Source organism: Balaenoptera physalus (assembly GCF_965194825.1).
Source record: "Balaenoptera physalus genome assembly, chromosome: 1".
Classification (NCBI taxonomy): Eukaryota; Metazoa; Chordata; class Mammalia; order Artiodactyla; family Balaenopteridae; genus Balaenoptera; species Balaenoptera physalus.
This window is the reverse complement of record NC_138882.1, coordinates 158695065-158713853: the sequence shown is the minus strand read 5'-3', so window position 1 is coordinate 158713853 and position 18789 is coordinate 158695065. Positions and strand designations below refer to the sequence as shown.

The 18789-nt window shown below is 43.1% G+C and overlaps 2 protein-coding genes across 6 annotated transcripts in view; both read right to left on the bottom strand.

Moving 5' to 3' along the window:
- TESK2 (testis associated actin remodelling kinase 2) overlaps positions 1-12733 on the bottom strand; it is a 138551-nt gene extending 125818 nt beyond the window's left edge. For 3 of the 4 annotated variants that reach the window (XM_082455318.1, XM_082455319.1, XM_082455320.1), the window contains exon 1: positions 11867-12733. The gene's annotated coding sequence lies outside the window, so the exon portion shown is untranslated. The remainder of the gene's footprint in view (positions 1-11866) is intronic. The other variant, XM_082455317.1, reaches the window with a different exon arrangement.
- Positions 12734-15233: 2500 nt separating this feature from the next.
- Positions 15234-18788, bottom strand: CCDC163 (CCDC163 homolog). Of its 2 annotated transcripts, XR_014261964.1 has the most exons (9): positions 18174-18788; positions 18041-18074; positions 17672-17862; positions 17479-17560; positions 17129-17315; positions 16948-17015; positions 16596-16667; positions 15804-15882; positions 15234-15509 (listed from the first exon to the last, which is right to left on the bottom strand). XR_014261964.1 is itself a non-coding variant. In XM_082455954.1 (8 exons), exons 1-7 carry the CDS (start codon positions 18249-18251, stop codon positions 16627-16629), a joined length of 681 nt encoding a protein of 226 aa, XP_082312080.1. In that variant the 5' UTR covers positions 18252-18787; the 3' UTR covers positions 15234-15509; positions 16596-16626. The 2 variants fall into 2 exon arrangements, 1 of the variants encoding a protein (XP_082312080.1); XM_082455954.1 differs by lacking the exon at positions 15804-15882 and having other exon boundaries at positions 18174-18787.
- Position 18789: the final 1 nt, after the last annotated feature.

Genomic DNA, 18789 nt, shown 5'->3' with positions numbered 1-18789 from the left:
ATATAACAAATTAAGTCTGGTTTTCTTCTTTATGATACCTTTTCAGTTACCAAGTTTTCTCCAGGGCAAATATACACAAGTCTTTCAAGTTTCCCATGAAACATGGCATCAAGAGCTCCCTGGTTATCTTCTTTAAAGTTTAGCCTTAATTGCCCTCCAAACTGTCAAAGCTCCTCTAAAACACAATAGCAAAAAAATGTACACAATATTACATATATGATCTAACTAGGACAGAACTGAGTAGGATTATTATTTCCCATAATCTGGATATAAAAAACATAGCTTCTGATCTTCTAAGTACACTAAATGTATCTAAAACTTTTTATGCTGGAACATGAAGCTTGACACAAGATCAACCGATTGATATTAGACCCATTCAAATAAGCTGAGATGCTAAAGTACTAAGAGGATTATGAATTTCCAGGATAGGACTTCCCTAGTGGTCCAGTGGTTAAGAATCCACCTGCCAAGGCAGGGGACACGGGTTCGATCCCTGGTCCGGGAAGATCCCACATGCCACGGAACAACTAAGCCCGTGTGCCACAACTACTGAGCCTGCACTCTAGAGCCCGCGGGCCGCAAGTACTGAAGCCCGCGTTCCTAGAGCCTGTGCGCCACAGCAAGAGAAGCCACCGCAATGAGAAGCCCACACACCTCAACAAAGAGTAGCCCCCATTTGCCACAACTAGAGAATGCCCACACACAGCAACGAAGACCCAACGCAGCCAAAAATAAATAAATAAAATAAATAGATAGCAATCCCACTACTGGGCATATACCCAGAGAAAACCGTAATTCAAAAAGACACATGCACCCAAATGTTCATTGCAGCACTATTTACAATAGCCAGGTCATGGAAGCAACCTAAATGCCCATCAACAGACGAATGGATAAAGAAGTTGTGGTACATATATACAATGGAATATTACTCAGCCATAAAAAGGAACGAAATTGAGTCATTTGTTGAGAAGTGGCTGGATCTAGAGACTGTCATACAGAGTGAAGTAAGTCAGAAAGAGAAAAACAAATATCGTATATTAACACATGTATGTGGAACCTAGAAAAATGGTACAGATGAGCCGGTTTGCAGGGCAGAAGTTGAGACACAGATGTAGAGAACGGACATATGGACACCAAGGGGGAAAACTGCGGTGGGGTGGGGATGGTGGTGTGCTGAATTGGGCTATTGGGATTGACATGTATACACTGATGTGTATAAAATTGATGCCTAATAAGAACCTGCAATATAAAAAAACAAACAAACAGAACAACTAATACTAAACTTTCATTGGGTTATTTGTATGGAAACATGTTACTATAAATGTTTCAGACATTACATGAAATTTCTAAAAATCTTATATTTGTATTTGTATGGAAATATGTATGGAAATATGTTAATATAAGTGTTTCAGACATTACATGAAATTTCTAAAAATCTTATATGTTCTGGTATAATGTTATAAGTAATAATCCTAGTTATTACTTTAAAATGTATATCTCAGAAATAACTAATTTTCTTGTCAACTGCATTATTATGAACTTTCATCAAATCTTTAACTGTGGTCATTTTTAAGTCTTTTGTCATTTACAGACAGTTCTGGGTGTACTCTGATGCTTTTGCAAATATGTTCCTATAAAAGGGTTTCATCTTCAAGAAATTCATGGAAAAGACTCTGACAAGTACAGGTTTCTGGTAACTAACTGTACTGCTGAGCTGAATGAATAAGCATTTTCAGAACTCCAATGAAAAACTGATGAACTCATAAAAGTGCTAACAAAAGATCAAGATAAAAAAAAAAATTAGGGCTTCCCTGGTGGCGCAGTGGTTGAGAATCTGCCTGCTAATGCAGGGGACACGGGTTCGAGCCCTGGTCTGGGAGGATCCCACATGCCGCGGAGCGACTGGGCCCGTGAGCCACAATTACTGAGCCTGCGCGTCTGGAGCCTGTGCTCCGCAACAAGAGAGGCCGCGATAGTGAGAGGCCTGCGCACCGCAGTGAAGAGTGGCCCCCGCTTGCCGCGGCTGGAGGAAGCCCTCGCACAGAAACGAAGACCCAACACAGCCAAAAAAATAAATTAATTAATTAATAATAATTAAAGGTGCTAAAAAAAAAAAAAGTATACACGTTTTAAAAAAAAAAAAAAAATTAATTACATGGGACTGAGTGAACTGATGAGGATGAGTATAATTTTTGTGACTTTCTGTCTGAATTTAAAAAAAAAAAATCCCACAAGGACTCAGAGGCAAAGAATATACAAATCAATTTTCACTGCAAAGTAAAGGAGCTGTTAGAGTGGAGGATTACTGGACTGAATGTCAATATTATGACATAGTATGAGTGTGTTTCATGTTTGGTAATTGCAATCATTGTTGCTTTTGTTGTGGTCATCCATGTACAATGCTTGGTGTCAGTCTATTTATCTCTTGTAAAAATAAAATACAGTGTGTGTGTGTGAAAAAAAATAGATAGATAAATAAATTTCCAGGATAATCTTTATTTTGATAAATTTTCCTATTTGATTTTAAGAAGACCACCTAGGTCAAATAGGCAACTCACCTCTTCTGATAAAGTGGTTAGAAGTCTATTTCAGAGGCTGGGAAAGAAAGCAATCAAGAGAAAAAGAAAGTTAGATTCCTGGGGTTAGGGCAGGCTCTTCTATAGTTTACATTACAAAGGTCAAAGGAGGAATCTGATAAAAGGCTAAACAAAATTAATAACATGAAGTATTGTCAAAAAATATTCACCAAAAAATATTTTTCAACCTTATTTCTCTCTCAAATGTATTATTTCCACTAAAGGGAATATTTTATAGCCATTAAAAGTGAGTTACTATAAGCATACATAAGATAAATGTACAAGAATGTATTAACTTACATGTTGTCAGTAACAGAAAAAAAACTGGAGACAATCCAAATGTCCATCAATAGGGTAGGTTAAATAAACTGGAGTACATCCAAATAATGTATTATATAGTCATTAAAAGAATGAGGTAAATTCTATATATACTAACATGGAGAGATGTCCAAGTTTCACTGTCAAGTGACGATACCAAGATATTGGTATCGTCACTTGACAGTGTCACTATTAGCAAAATAGAATGTATAGTGCAATCTTATTTTTATTTTTTAATATAATAGTAAACAGTATATATCTAAAAAAACAATTTAAAGGAATGCATATATTAAACTTTATCTTGGTGGAAGAGGTGATTATAAGAAAGACTTTTTTTTTTTTTTAATTTATTTTTGGCTGTGTTGGGTCTTCATTGCTGCATGCGGGTTTTCTCCAGTTGCAGCAAGCGGGGGCTACTCTTCCTTGCAGTGCGTGGGCTTCTCATTGCAGTGGCTTCTCTTGTTGTGGAGCACAGGCTCTAGGCACGCGGGCTTCAGTAGTTGTGGCATGTGGGCTCAGTAGTTGTAGTTCGCCGGCTCTAGAGCACAGGCTCAGTAGTTGTGGCGCATGGGCTTAGTTGCTCCCCAGCATGTGGGATCTTTCCGGACCAGGGCTCAAACCCATGTCCCCTGCATTGGCAGGTGGATTCTTAACCACTGTGCCACCAGGGAAGTCCCAAGACTCATTTTTTTATGGAATACATTTCTGTTCAGTTTTTTTACAATGATCTTGCATTACTTTTGTTTAAAAAATGAAGATTAAAAGCTTAGAACAACTAAAAATCACCCTTTCATCCCTCCCACTACAATAGCTTAGACTACATGAGATGAAATTTATATGTTAAGTGGGAAGAGGGAGGGGCAAAAATACAAAAATTGAATAATCAATGATGATAATTATATAAAAGTATGCACTGGAAAAAAATAAAGGAATTATACCAAAGTGATAATGTTATTTTGGGTAGAAAATTTATGACTTATTCTTTACTCTTATTCTAAACTTTCTGTAATGTTATATTGACAATAAATATAGCAAACTGAACATAATTTCACAATCAATGTATAATGAACATGAGTCTCTTAAAGCATTTAATTATTAATATACAGAAATACAAATACAAAAGCTGAGCTGTAGTAATTCGACCAAATTCATATTAACTACAGCATACTCCCTGGCATTTCTTTAACTTTCTGGAAGGGGTTTGCTTCCTTAAAATGTTTTCTTTCTGATTTAAATTCAGGAAAAAAATTCCAATTCCAGTTAAAAATGTATTCTCTAATGTAACTATGGAGCTTTAAGAGGACTTTTAATGTGATTTCCTTATACTTTTTGTAAAGCTTCAACAAGACCAGAGCCTTACCATGCCAGAGAGTTATCTGGTCTTAAGAATCCAAAGGAAAGAGTACATAACTATTGTAAAAGGTATTTTCAAACAATGCCTATTTTCATAGTTCTTTAATATATATACACATATATACTTTTCAAATAAAGGGTCATATTCCAGTCTGAAATTTCACTTCTGTTTAAATACAATTGTCTTTGATAATATCTCTACTATTTCATAAGCATGAAAGATTTCAACATCATTTGAGACTAGTGGGAAGGAAGCAAACTGCAACCTGTAACAGTTCACATAACACACATGACAGTTAAAAAAAATTCAATGGCAGCTTCCCTGGTGGCACAATGATTAAGAATCCGCCTGCCAATGCAGGAGACACGGGCTCAATCCCTGATCTGGGGAGATCCCACATGCTGCGGAGCAACTAAGCCCATGCACCACAACTACTGAGCCCGCGTGCCACAACTACTGAAGCCCGTGCGCCTGGAGCCCGTGCTCCGCAACAAGGGAAGCCACCACAATGAGAAGCCCGCGCACCACAATGAAGAGTCGGCCCCGCTCGCCGCAACTAGAGAAAGCCCATATGCAGCAACGAAAACCCAATGCAGCCAAAAATAAAAATTTAAAAATTAAAAAAAAATTCAATGACATTTGTTGCATATAAAATTCCTTAGCTTGGCATTCAAAGACTTTGCTCTACTAAAACTGGCCTAATCATTATCCCTCAGACTTAACCCTCCTTTCAAGCGTAGCTTTCCCCTCCTAACTTGGCTTAAGTGATGTTCATCTCATTCCAGCTGTTGTGCTTAATTAACGTCTTCTTGGTCTTCCTACCTTCACTCTCACACCTCTCCCAATCTATTCTTCAAAATAAGTAAACTTTTGAGAACTTTTCATGTGTTATACAAAGGCTCTTTCTTATCTGGCTCCTGCCCACATCTCCAGCCTCATCTATCTCTATTCCTCTATCCACAGACACAATCTGCTCCAAACATAGAGAACTACTTGTAGAGTCCTGCTCATAGTTCAATACCTAGAAGGAATATTCCTTCTCCCTGGCATGTTCTTCTTGACCTCTTCTACATGGCTCTCCAGTGATCATCTCATATGGGAAGTGTTCTCTGACCCCTCAATCTCTTTTTTCTGTGTTTTGATAATGCCTTCCACAAAGCTCTGTTATTATAGTTATCACACAGTATTTTAATTGTTGCTTATCTGTCTCTTTCACTGGACTCTGAGCTCTGTGAGGGTTAGACTTGAACTTACTCACCTCCAAGTGAATTATGGCATACAAATTTTAATACTACTATATGAATCAAAATCTACAGTGGATAAAAAAATGAAAATAAATAAGACATTGAGATTCCATACTTCCTGTGTAAAAACATATTCATTCTTTCATTCACTCAGTCAACAAATATTTATTTAGCACCTACTAAGGGCCAGGCACTATGCCAAACCCTAGAGAGTTGGTAATGACACATACACAAAAAGAATCCTGAGAGTCCAAAATGTTAACATTGGCTATTAACTCTTTGAATCTTGGGGAGATTTGAATAATTTAAAATCATCTCTATTCCCCAATTCCTCCTTAATGAACATGCATTAATTTAATAATCTTACACACACACACAAAAGTGAGGGGTCCTCCCAAATTACAAATTCCTACCGATCAGTAGGAATACAATACCCAAAGTAAATAATGTGCAAATTTGTCAACCATAGCTAATGTGAAAGCAAAACAATTTTTGAGAAGTTTTAGTCAGATTCCAATTATACCTAATACAAAGAACAACAAAGACTAAAGTATGTAAAAATACTTCAGGATTTCCACTGTGCCTACTTTTGAAAAAGATCCCATGCAAACTGTCCAAGAAAAACACTGACCACAAGATCAATACCACCCTAGTTTCCCACACTGCAGAAAACAAAAATTTGTCATCCTATTCCATTTAATGCAGGAGAAGAGATGACAACCTCTATACAATTTGTTCAGAAGACAAATTAATAAGTAACACATTTCATCTGTATAATGATTTACAGTTTACAGTTCACAAAGCACTTTGACCTTCACAATAATTCTATTTTCTTGTTCCCACTGGATAGATTAAAAAACTAATGATTGAGATGAAGAAGGTCTTTCTAACTATGACTCAAAATCCAAAAGCCATAGAAGACAAGATTGATAAGTCTGTCTACATAAAAATCTAAAAGTTCTGCATGGGAATAAAAGAAGTCAGAAGACAAATGTCAAAGGAAAATATTTGCAATACATACCCCAGACATAAAAAATTTATCTTATCACATGTATATATGATATATATACATATATAAATACATATATATCAATACATAAATATGTATATTTATATCATATATAAAAAGAGAGAGAAACTTAGAAATCAATAGGAAAGAGACCTATGACTCAAAAGAAAAACAGGTAAAGAATTTAAACACGTAGTTTACAGAAAAGGAAACATGAGTGATCAAACAATATAAAAAGATCCTTAATCTTAACGTAATATTTTAAAACTTAAAACTACTCTGAGGTATCATTTTTCTCTATCAGACTGGCAAAAATTCAAGTTTGATAACAGTAAAACATAATCTTAGTAACACCAATCCTGAAGCCAGAATACTTGGTTTGAATTTCTGCCACAGTAACTGTGATTTGGGCAAATCACTTAAAGTCTCTATTCCTCAAATTATTAATCTGAAAAACGGAGATAATAACAGTACCTACCTCAAAGGGATGTTATTAAGATAAAATGAAGTAATGTATATAAAGCACTTAGAACAGTATCTGGTACACAGTAAGTACCATGTAAGTATTAGCTATGATACAGCTAATGTTGGTGAGGGAACAGGCAACGCACATTTTGGAGCAACCCCAAAGGGAAGCAATTTGGCAACATATTTCAGTTATAAATGCATATATCCTTTGACTTAGAAATCCCACTTTCTATAAAGTGATCCCACAAATATCCTTGCACACATGTAAAATGACACATGTTCAAGGGTCTCCATTACAGAATTGCTTATAATATCAAAAGAGCAGAAGCAACACACATGTACAACAATAAGGAACTAGTTAAATCATGATACATTCATTCAATGAAATACTGTGCAGATTTTTTGAAAAAAAGCAGAAACTCTCTATGTACCGATTTGGAAAGATCTCCAAGATACATTAAGTGAAAAAGCATTTTGGGGGTAATGGGTTGAAGGTGCAGAACAGTGGGGATTATGGACTAACTTTTGCATGAAAAATAGGAAAAATACATTCATAATTGTAAGCGTTTGCCTAAAGAAAGTCTAAAAGAGTGTAAAGAAACGAGTAAAAGTGGTTGGGCAAGGGACATGGAACTGCGTGGATGAGGAATAGGCATAGGAGTGAGACTTTCACTGTTTATATAAAATATATAAATATGCAACTATTTATTTAACCATTTGAATGTATTACCTATTCAAAAATTAAATTAAAAAAAACTAACGCTCAGAGGATAAAAAATTTGCCTACAATCATATAGCTAATCATAACAGGGTTGATGACAGTTAGGACTTGCATTTTTTTCCTTATATCACACTGCCTTTCTGAAATTTTCAGGAATGTAAGATTTAAAAATTATCACAAGTAAGCCTTTCTCTGAAACAACCACTCCGAGTGCTCAGCAGAAATAACACCAGGGAGACCACATTGAAGTCATCTCCATATGATGACTTGGAAAACAGTATAATACTCATTGTTGGCCCAAAACATTCACCATCACCCACACTATACAATGTAATACTTGGGCTTCATTTACCAGAAGGAGACAAAATTCTCATAAAAGCCCTTTTCAAATTCCAACACAACATTCATTTTGCAGAAAGAGGAAATGTACGACACGAAGATTATATATATAAACACTTTCACATAGAGAAAAAATCATTAAAGCAACTCAGCTTCCTACTCTAAATAAGCCAGGGAATGAGTACATGAAAATATGTAAATGTGTAATTTACTTTTTACAAATAACGTTAAGTACAAAATGTCATTGGAGATACTGGGTTGGAGATTCCCTAGTCTAGCTTCTCAGCACATACAGTTTTAAACAGAACTAAACAGGCCTATCATATTCCAAATCACAAAAGATCTGTGTTTGAGACCATCCCAAATAGACATCTGTTTGAGAGAATAATACATCATACATCCACGGCATCAAGTATTTGAGGATCTCGACATTAATTCACACACAAATATCTGTACCACCTAGTACTGCTTTTGAACAAGTGCCAAGGAACGTCCAACTCAATTCTGGGTCCCTTAGTTCTGAGCAGCCCCACATATAGGACCCAATATCTTCTCTGTTCCATTTCCCGCTTCATAGTGGGCAACTACGACATCCATATTGATGACATATCAATATCCTTTATAGCCCCTTAACCTCCCACTACTTCAATAATCTATACCTCTATTCCCCTTCAACAGCACTGAGACAGTTACACTCTGGGTTTTTTTTTTTAAGTTTATTTATTTATTTATTTATTCATTCTTTCATTCATTCATTCATTTTGGCTCCGTTGGGTCTTCGTTGCTGTGTGTGGGCTTTCTCTAGTTGCAGCAAGTGGGGGCTACTCCATTGTGGTGCGCAGTCTTCTCACTGCGGTGGTTTCTCGTGTTGCAGAGCATGGGCTCTTGGCATGCAGGCTTCAGTAGTTGTGGCTCACAGGTTCTAGAGAGCAGGCTCAGTAGTTGTGGCACACAGGCTTAGTTGCTCCGCAGCATGTGGGATCTTCCCAGACCAGGGCTCGAACCCGTGTCCCCTGCACTGGTAGGCGGATTCTTAACCACTGCGCCACCAGGGAAGTCCCTACACTGTTTTTTGTTTTACCTTGAAACTATATTTATACTGAACTCTCAGCTTTCTCATTCTGTTTTTCTTACAAAACCTAGTCTTCAACCACATTTCTGACTGTCTCCTTATTCTCCAAGTACACCAGCCCCAATGAAGGTTTTATTTCTCACAGCCCCAGCTCTGACGCTCAAAGTGCATCATACCATCATACCTCCCACACTATCACTAGCAATGTGAAGTTACTCTCCATTTTACCTTTCTTTCTTGTAAATTCCAATTCTGGATCAACCCAATCATTTTTTTGCCCTCTTGCTCTTAGGCTGCTGGAGAAGTGGCAAATGCATGCTCCTGGGCCCCACTATAAATATATATTTCTAATTTTAACTGGGTTTAAATGTGTCAGCAAACTTTTTTATTTAATCCTTAATCCAGGGACTTCCCTCCCTGGTGGCGCAGTGGTTAAGAATACGCCTGCCAATGCAGGGGACACAGGTTCGAGCCCTGGTCCGGGAAAATCCCACATGCCACGGAGCAACTAAGCCTGTGCACCACAACTACTGAGCCTGCGAGCCACAACTACTGAGCCTGCACGCCTAGAGCCCGTGCTCCGCAACGAGAAGACACCACAATGAGAAGCCTGCACACTGCAATGAAGAGTAGCCCCCGCTCACCGCAACTAGAGAAAGCCTGCGTGCAGCAATGAAGACCCAATGCAGCCAAAAATAAAAATTAATTAATTAATTAAAAAAAGAATCCTTAATCCATTCCTCTTTCATTTTCCATTGAAGATTTCCATGGCCATAATACTCAAGCCAGAAACTCACCATAGTTCCTTCAGTCTCCAAAGATAATTGACGTCTCCACAGATAACTGATCACATCAACAAAATAAAACCATCTTTTAAACTCTCTCACCTTCTTTCCCTCCTACCACATTATTATCCATCTCGATGTCTATCCTTTTGGTGTCAAAGAATGAAATGCCCAACATATCTCCTAAATAAAATTTCCCCTCAACCTACCATACTAAAAAGAAAAACACACATGTGCCATAGTGGAAAGAACACAGGTTTCAGAGCTAGACAGACCTTTTTTCAAATTCTTGCCTATAGCCTTCCCAACCGTAAAAGAGGGATACTGATACATAAACAAGGCTGTTGTGATCTATAACGCATCTTTATACCTGGCATATAGCATAACCTCAACAAAGGTGTTTCACTACTATCAGCTCTCCTTCACAACCACAGTTGTTGAAAGAGTAATTTTACTCACTGTCTCACATTTGCTCCTCAATCCATCACGATCTGACTACTGCCATCACTCCTACCATCACGCTATCTAAAGTGTCTTTCAAAGAAAGCAAGTGATCTCCTAATTACTAAATTCAGTGGTTTCTTCCGAATTCTCATTCTACTGGTCATACACCACATCATACACTGATGGTCGCCCTCTCCCTTCTTAAAACCCTTTCTTCCTTTGGCTTCTATCATAATGCCATTCTGTTCTAATTCTTGTCCCACTGTTTTAACCTCTCTTTCTCAGTGTCTATTACCCTTCAAACAATGATATTCCTTCTGGTCCACAGCCCTTTTCTTCTCTTCTGTCAGTATTACCATCCCATACTAAGGCTTCAAATATCCCCCATATACTCTTGGTTGACTATCAAATATATGTATTCAGTTCCAAACTTTCTCCCAATTTTCAGACCCAAATTTCCATCTACCCACAATGATACCTGAAAAACACCTCAAACTAAACTTGTCCAAAACCACATTCATTACCTTCCCTCAAAGTTGCTTCTTTATGTTCCCTATTTCAATTAACACTACCAATCCATCCCATCAGCCAAGTTAGAAATCCCCTAATTCTCTCAACTCTATTTTGAAACCTCATGGAACTGCATGCCATTCTCTTCATTTTCCTACCACTATTCCCCTCTGACCTGGATTAGCACACTACTTTCCTGCCTACCTAGGCTTTCTGCCTCCACGCTCTTCACTTTGAATTCTTCCTCCATATTTTCACCAGAGATAATCAACCATACCAAACTCCTGCTTAAAAGCTTCAATGGCTCCCGATACCTACAGAATAAAGTCCAAATTATTTAGCAAAGTTTTTTTCAGAGGGATACATTGAAAGGTTTTTAAATTCGACAAACCCGGTTTCACTTCTAGCTAAATCTGAATACTGGCTTAGTCCAGAGTGTTCAAAGTGAAGGGTAAAAGGCAGAGGAGGGAAAAGGAAAGATGCGGAGAGGAGGGATGACAGGGGAGGAGTGAAAAAAAGGAGCCAGTAGTGTCTGAGGGGAGGGAAGTATCTTTCGAGGGTAGAAGTGGGTGTTTTCGAGGGTGTTACGTTTGAGAAAAGTGAAGGAGTCCAGATCTCTGAGCGAGCTGACAGGGTGGAGCTGGAGGTCTCAGAAACGGGAGTTCTCCAAGGGAATGAAGGAGTCCTGCGTCTCTGAAGTGGGGAAAGTGCCTGAGAGGAGTCGGGGACCAGGTCCCAGATATGAAGGAACTTCTACGGGTTCCGGGCCTCTAAGGTGGGGAGGGAGAAGGCGCGGGGCGGGGGGGGGGTGGGGAGGAGCCGTCCCGGGACCCTGAGGGAAGTGAAAAGAGTAGGGGAAGGGGTCGAGGAGTGTCCCCAGCCGCTGAGAGAAGGCTCCGGGAAGCGAGGAGTCTTGCCAGTGCTAAAAGACCGAAGCACCAATGCTCCGAAGCCCAGGCGGGTGGCAGCCGCGCACGCGGGCCGGGGTGCCCCGGGTTAGTGCCCCACGCGCTCTCTTGGCGTTACCTGAGGCGGGACTGAGCAGCCAGAGGGATGCCTGCGCGGGCGGGAGGGGGAGGCGGAGGCAAAGAGGGAGCATAGTAGCCCTCACAGCTCGGAGGCGGCAGCGGCTCTTAGCCTGCGGAGGCGGTAGGGCTCCCTCGCGCAGAAGCCGGCGACTCGGCTGGGCCAGCGGCGGCGGAGGACGAGGAGGCTACTGCCATGACCCCGCAGTCGGGGCCGCTCCCCCCGCCTGTTCGGCGAGGCCAGGAGAATGATCCGGCCGGCGAGCCAAACAGCGCAGCTGGAAGCGCCCTCGGCTGCCCGGCCGCGAGCGACTGAAACTCCTGCCCAGGCGGGCAGGGAAGCTAGGGGCGGGGTTTCAACGGTCACGCCCCCTTCTCAAGCCCTCCCTCAGAGCAGCCAATCAATCGTTAATCCTGGAAAAACGAGCTTGTGGAATTGCCCAATTAGCACTAGGAAGGCCACGTGGTATGAGGGTGGCCACAATGGGCGTTCAGAAAAGCCAATCATCAGCCCAAAGCGCCAACTCTGGAGGACGAAGGGAACCAATAGGAAGGAAGTAGAAGTAAAAACAGAAGAGGCAGTGTGCGGGAAAGGCGGAACCAAGGGCGGAACCAAGGAGGAGGGAATACACCTGGGGAAAACCCGAGCCCAGGAGCCTCTCAGAGGGCGGGACAGTAAACACAAAATGGGCCAACCAAAATGCCAAACATATAAGCGCTTGGTAATTGATAAAGGCAACAGAAAATGGATTCTACTGTCGCGGCTTTTGGCTTGGTGAAGATATAGCTGAATAAGGACTTGAGTAGGCAAAAGCCGTATGAACGCAGAGTCGGACAGGATTTCACTATAGTGTGGAGGGAAAACTGAAATAAACAATTATCAGCGGGACTTCCCTGGTGGCGCAGTGGTTGGGGATCCGCCTGCCAATGCAGGGGATACGGGTTCGAGCCCTGGTCCGGGAAGATCCCACATGCCGCGGAGCAACTAAGCCCGTGCGCCACAACTACTGAGCCTGCGCTCTAGAGCCCGCGAGCCACAACTACTGAAGCCCACGTGCTTAGAGCCTGTGCTCCATAACAAGAGAAGCCACCGCAGTGAGAAGCCTCTGCACCACAACGAAGAGTAGCCCCCGCTCGCTGCAACTAGAGAAAACCCTCGCGCGCGCAACGAAGACCCAATGCAGCCAAAAATAAATAAGTAAATAAATAAATTTAAAAAAAAAAAAAAAACAATTATCAGCGACTTGAGATATTAAGAGCAATGGGTATAAATGCTGAGCGAGCAATACATCTAAACTAAGAGATTCGATCTGATGAAGCCTTCTTCCAGGAGGTTAACACTTGAGCTGGCTTGAAAACAGGGTAGGGAATAAGAATGCTATTCAGCTGTTCAACAGGCACATATTTCCTCATGCTTTCCATACGCCTGGACCTCATGCCATCAAGGCATGAGCCTTGATGATCTCATGCCTGAGCAGATTGAAGCTTGCAGGGCAAGAGCAGGCAAACAGTGGAGTATGGCCTTCCTGCACCCACACTCCCTGGGGTTAGAGACCTCCTTTCTGCCACCTTTAGACTTGCCTCCTGTTGAAAGGGTCTTGACAGATGAGTGGGATTTGAACAGTTGGAGTATAGGTGGTGTGCATTTTTGGTGGCAAAGTTTAAGAAAGATGTGTGGTAAGAGATAGAATGGAGAGAGAAGAGGTTAAATGTGGGTTCAGCTTAAATGCCAAACTTGTCCTTTCTTTTGTATGCTGTGAGAATTATAAGAGGTTCTTTAGCAGGAGAGTAGCCTTTACAGGACACTGTTTTAGGAAGATTAATAGCTCACAGGATCTCTAAAGGGAGAAAAGAAGTCACCATCGCCCAGTCCCCTTGGCCCAAAGCCTTTTCTGTATCATTCTCCTGGCAACAAATCATGTGCTGCCACCTGGTGACAGTTCAAATACCATTGTTCCACATTGCTATTTAATGTTTCTGTTGGAGCCCTGGCACCCTTGCAAACCTGTCTTCCACAGACATTGATGCAAAGTAGTTGATAAATAAGTAGAGCACTGGTAGCAAGTAGATTAAATAGTGCCATTATGCCAGATATATCACCTGCCCAGTAAAAGATGTAAAAGACAGGGGTTCCTTGTACCTGCTTCAGCAGGAAGATGAGCCTTGATGGGAACTTTTGGGTTTTCTTTTTTTGAACAGGTTCTGTTTGACCCAGGTCTCATCTCTACCATTCCATTCTCATCAATCTCCCTAATGCTGAGGGGGAAGAAAACATGAGGATTGCCTTATAGTTATTCAGGTGTCAAAGGCCCACCCTTCATGACCTGTCTGCTGATTAGGCCAGGGCCTTGAATGTACCCCAAAACAGGAAGTAGTTCCTGCCCTACTCACCCCAGCCTTTTATTATGCTTTTATTTCAGATAACTGTCTCCTCTTCCCAGCTAGACTGAGCTAAGAGATGGGAGTCCACCGCACATCTTAGCTTAGGACAAATATATACCAGGACTGGTATGTATTATGCTCAATAAACATCCACTTGGTGGATAAATGACATTATTTTTTGGGCTGTATTTAGCACTGGAAGAGACCTAATGAGACCTCAGTGACATGCTGCTACTTCTAGGAAAATCCTGGACTGCACTGTCTAGAATACAAAGCCCAGGTAAGGAAAAAGTAAAGCTTCCCTTAGTCTACCTAGGAAGGTATACTTCCAGAGAGCAACCAAGTGGTGGAAGGATCAGAACCAATAGCCACAAAGCATTTTAAAAAATATAATAGGAAATGTCAGAGTGCATAACTCTTAGTAAGAATAGTATTGAATCATAAAATTTGTTTCAGTTAATAAATACATACATTTATATTTACTAGGCTACAGTGTATTACTGTATATACTGTATTTCTTACTGGAGGTCACAGTTAAAAAGCCCTGAACGCCATTGGACTAGAGGTAGAGACTGAAAGAAGAGAGACTAAGGAGGAGACTGCTGCAGAAATGCAGCCTGGACTGCTGAGGATGAAGAAATATGGATGGGCTAGAGTGAGCCTCAAGAGGCAGAAGCTGAAAAAAAAAGGAGGAACCCTTCTATTTGCCAGGTCAAGGGCCCACCAGAGTGTCTTGCCCTCCTCTGCATCCCCATAGCAGTACTGCCCCAGAGCATTGTCCTACCTGATTCTACCCACCAGAATGGGAGCTCTTCCTTCCAACGTCCACTGAGCACAGGGCTTGCACTCAGAAGATACAGTTATAAATGTCTATGAACTTGGATTTCAGAGAGAGAGGTGGCAGGAAGCAGTCAAGTCACAGGAAGAAGGAAAGGTACAGCTGAGTCTATCCCATGTGGGTGCTGATTCACAGAAAACACATCATGGAGAATTAAACCATTTTATTGCTTGTGGGTAAGGATGGACAGGCAGTGACAAGCCTCAGTAGGGAGGGCAAACACCAGCTAGATCAAGAGGGGAGGGGAAGGGGACCCAGAAACAGGACCTTGGAGGGGAAGGTGAGCAAAGAAGACATCATCCTACTGCCCTTACAAGTCCTTACAGTCACTCAGGAGCATCTTGGGGCCCTTAAAGTATAGGGCTCTGGGCCTGGAGCTGAAAGCTGCTGGGCTCCAGGTTAGAAAGGGTATGCCTCTGGAGATCTAAGAGGAAAGAAAGGGAAGAGAGAACAAATCATCAGCAAGCACTGTGATACATACAGACCTAGGCTGTGGGCCCTGATGGGGAGGGACATAAAGGCCTGACTTGCGATAAGGAGCAACAGAGGTTGATGGATTCACAAAGAAAGAGGCAGAGACTCCATTCTACCCAATGTCAAACAATTAGGCAGCTGGCATCCAGGCACCATTCAGATTCAGCTTCCCCCAGATCCATGCCTTACCCCCACCTAGCTACCTTAAAAGTTCCCAACTACTGTTACTGTCTGGAAGACTGACTTCAGAGCCAGATGAAGAAAGAGACATGGCGAAGGTGGCAGCCAGGGGCAGCTTAGACTGGAGGACGTGAACGGAAGTCCTGCAAAGGGGAAAGAATCAGAGGCAGAGATGGTGATGGTGGGTCAAGGGGGCCCTCCCAGCACAGAACTGTCCTCCTTCCTGAGGCTAAGACTCCAGTCCCCTCCCCCTTTATCCTCCAAATATATAGAAATACCTCGGTGACTCTGTGTCAAGTAAAGAATGCCCAGTACTGCCCGTATGGGCTGCAACCCCTACCATACCACCCCTACCAGCCCATTTCAAATCTAAGATAGCTGAACTTTGGTCCCTAGTGCCTGGTCTCTGTGAGACAAATCCCTTCCACTACCACAAGCACCCATACTCCCTGACCTGAGGAGGTCGTGCTCCCACCGGGCATCCTGGACCTGTCCTGGCAGCCTCCAGGGTGTGACTTTTGCCCTCCTGGCCACTTTCCAGCTGATCCAACATCTGCCAGACCATGGGCCCAGGTAGGACCAAACCTCTCCCTCTCCAGGAACAGCTCCCCCTCCCCACAATTAGCCTCTTCAGCACACTTGGAACCCTCATGTGGACAAAGATAGTTTCTCATGGCCTGGAGCAGAGAGCTTGGGAAGAAGAGCTTTGGAGGCAGGTGGAGTCAGCACAGGGAAGAGAAGGAAAGAGATAGGGATAGGAGAGGGTATCCTGGCCCGCCTGCAAAACAGGATAGACAGAGAAAGGAAGGGGCCTCTAAAGGGAGATGTGAACAGATAGGTCCGATCCTGGTCCTACCTTCCAGCTGTGGGCCTGAGCTTGCCGCCCCTCAGTCAGTCATCTGTTTCAGCAGCAGCTCCTGGTGCTGGCCTGCGGATAAGAGAAAATGTAAGGGGGATGTTCTCCAACTTCCTTCCTTCCCCTTCTCCGGCACTGAAAACTGGGACAGAAGCATTCTGGTCCAGCTGTTGAGTAGTTTCCAAGCTGACTGGGGAGACTAGACTCGCACCATGAGAGGTAAGACAAAATATTTGGCCAGATTTCTAGGAAGCTCAAGCAGTCGGAGCTAGGGTCATTTATTAGGAAAGCAAGAAGGCTTTCCAGAAAACGGAACAGGTGACTTCATACCCACCCCCAATCTTTTACTCACTCAGCTGGTCCCGCAGCAACTTCAGTTCCTCCCGAAGAATCTCTGACTCCTCCCACAGCAGTTGCGGACTGCAGGGATGACAGCAGTGTCATTCTAAAGCCAATTAGGAAGCCCAGAGGAGGCTACCAGAGTACCAGGAGTTCAGAGGCCTGAAGAAGGCGAGGTTTTGCCCATCACTTACTCATTCTGCAGCTCTTGGTGAAGGCCACTGGTAGCACTGCACTTTTGTGGTCCTGTTTGTATTTGGGCTCGGGCCTGTTCCTGTACCTGGCTTCGAAGGCCCTGCAGTTCCCTTCTCAGCCCCTCCAGGCGTTGCTCCAGGAGAAGGACCCTTTGCTCTGGGCCCCCCTGCAGCAACCTTAGTGATGCTGTAGTGGGACAAGTTGGGGATCAGCCCCTCTAAGAACTTCACACATGAGCCTAGAGACTCCACTTACAAATCAAGACACAAGCACACACACAACAGGAGTGCAACAAAATGTGTTCACACATATGAGGCTGTGTATATGAAGAAAAGAACTGATCAGATACCTTCTAGCGCAGAGATCTGGTACTTCTGCTGCTCTCGCTCTTCCAGCAAGCCCTGCACAGCCTGCCTTAGTGCCTCAGTCACCTACCCAGGCAGAAAAACCACATGAGCTATTGTGTAAGGGGCTCCCCCAACCCCTGGTATCCTCATCTCACCCAAACCCCAAACATACTCACCTAGGATTCCATGCCTCACCTGAGCCTGGGATCGAAGCTGGGATCGAAGAATAGTAACTTCATCCCAGAGAGAAGATGCACTACGGGCCTCAGCCCAACTTAGTCTCTCTGGGACAATGGGAGTCTCTAGAGCCCAAGGCTGTTGAGCTTGGACTCCGGACTGGGGAGGCAAGTAATGAGGGGAAATCCAGGTCCCAGTCAGGTCTCCTGCTGAGGTAATAAGGAAGGGACAAGTGCAAAGCCTATTGAGGGGGGGGGGGGTCAAAATGTTTGTTCAGGAAAAGAAAAAGCTGGAATTTGGAAGGAATAGTGGACGGCATAGGCACTGGAAAAAGGCAGATCCTGGAAAGAGAAAAGGCTGAGGGATAGGTAGAAAAAGGGACAATACCCGCGGTGGAGACTCCAAGGGGATACAGCCTTTGCTACAAAAAAACAAATGCACAGGCCAATGAGTTCTGTCTTGCAGTCCCTTAACCCACATCCCCTAAACCAGAGGGTGGGGGACTCAGGCGCCCCCTCACCTTAATCCTGGCCACATTTCCGTCAGTAGCATTGAGAAGCGCGTCGAGCTGCTCAGACCAGCTCAGGCTCCTACTCATAGCCTGCGGCAGGGGTCTGGCTCCCTGGCATCTTGTGCCCTTGCTCTCCCAACTGTGGACACCCAAGGCACAGCCCAGGAAAGACCACAACGTCAGATCTAAAGAGGTGAGTGGGGGATGCAATACTAAAGGTAAGGATGCAGTATCAGACCAAAACTGCGCCTCTGGGACTAGTCAGGGGAGCAGCGTCCTTGGGGAACTGGAGAAAAAGCGGGAGGCCCTGATACGCAGATATCAGGTGGGAGTTAAAAGGTACCGAATCTTGGTCGAGACCTCTCCAGACGCACGACACTTGCGCCATCACACCGAACCTGTGCCAGCGACTACTGCCGCCGCCCGGTTCAAACCTTACGGTAGGCCGGGAAAGCCCGACTTCGCACTGGCCTCCGCAGCGCCACTTGGGAAACTGAGTTCACCTCTGCTGGAGACAGCTGGCGATGCAGGCTACCGAACTACGTTTCCCTGGAAGCAACGCGCGCGCGCGCACACACACACACACACACACACACACACACACACACAGACACAGACACACACA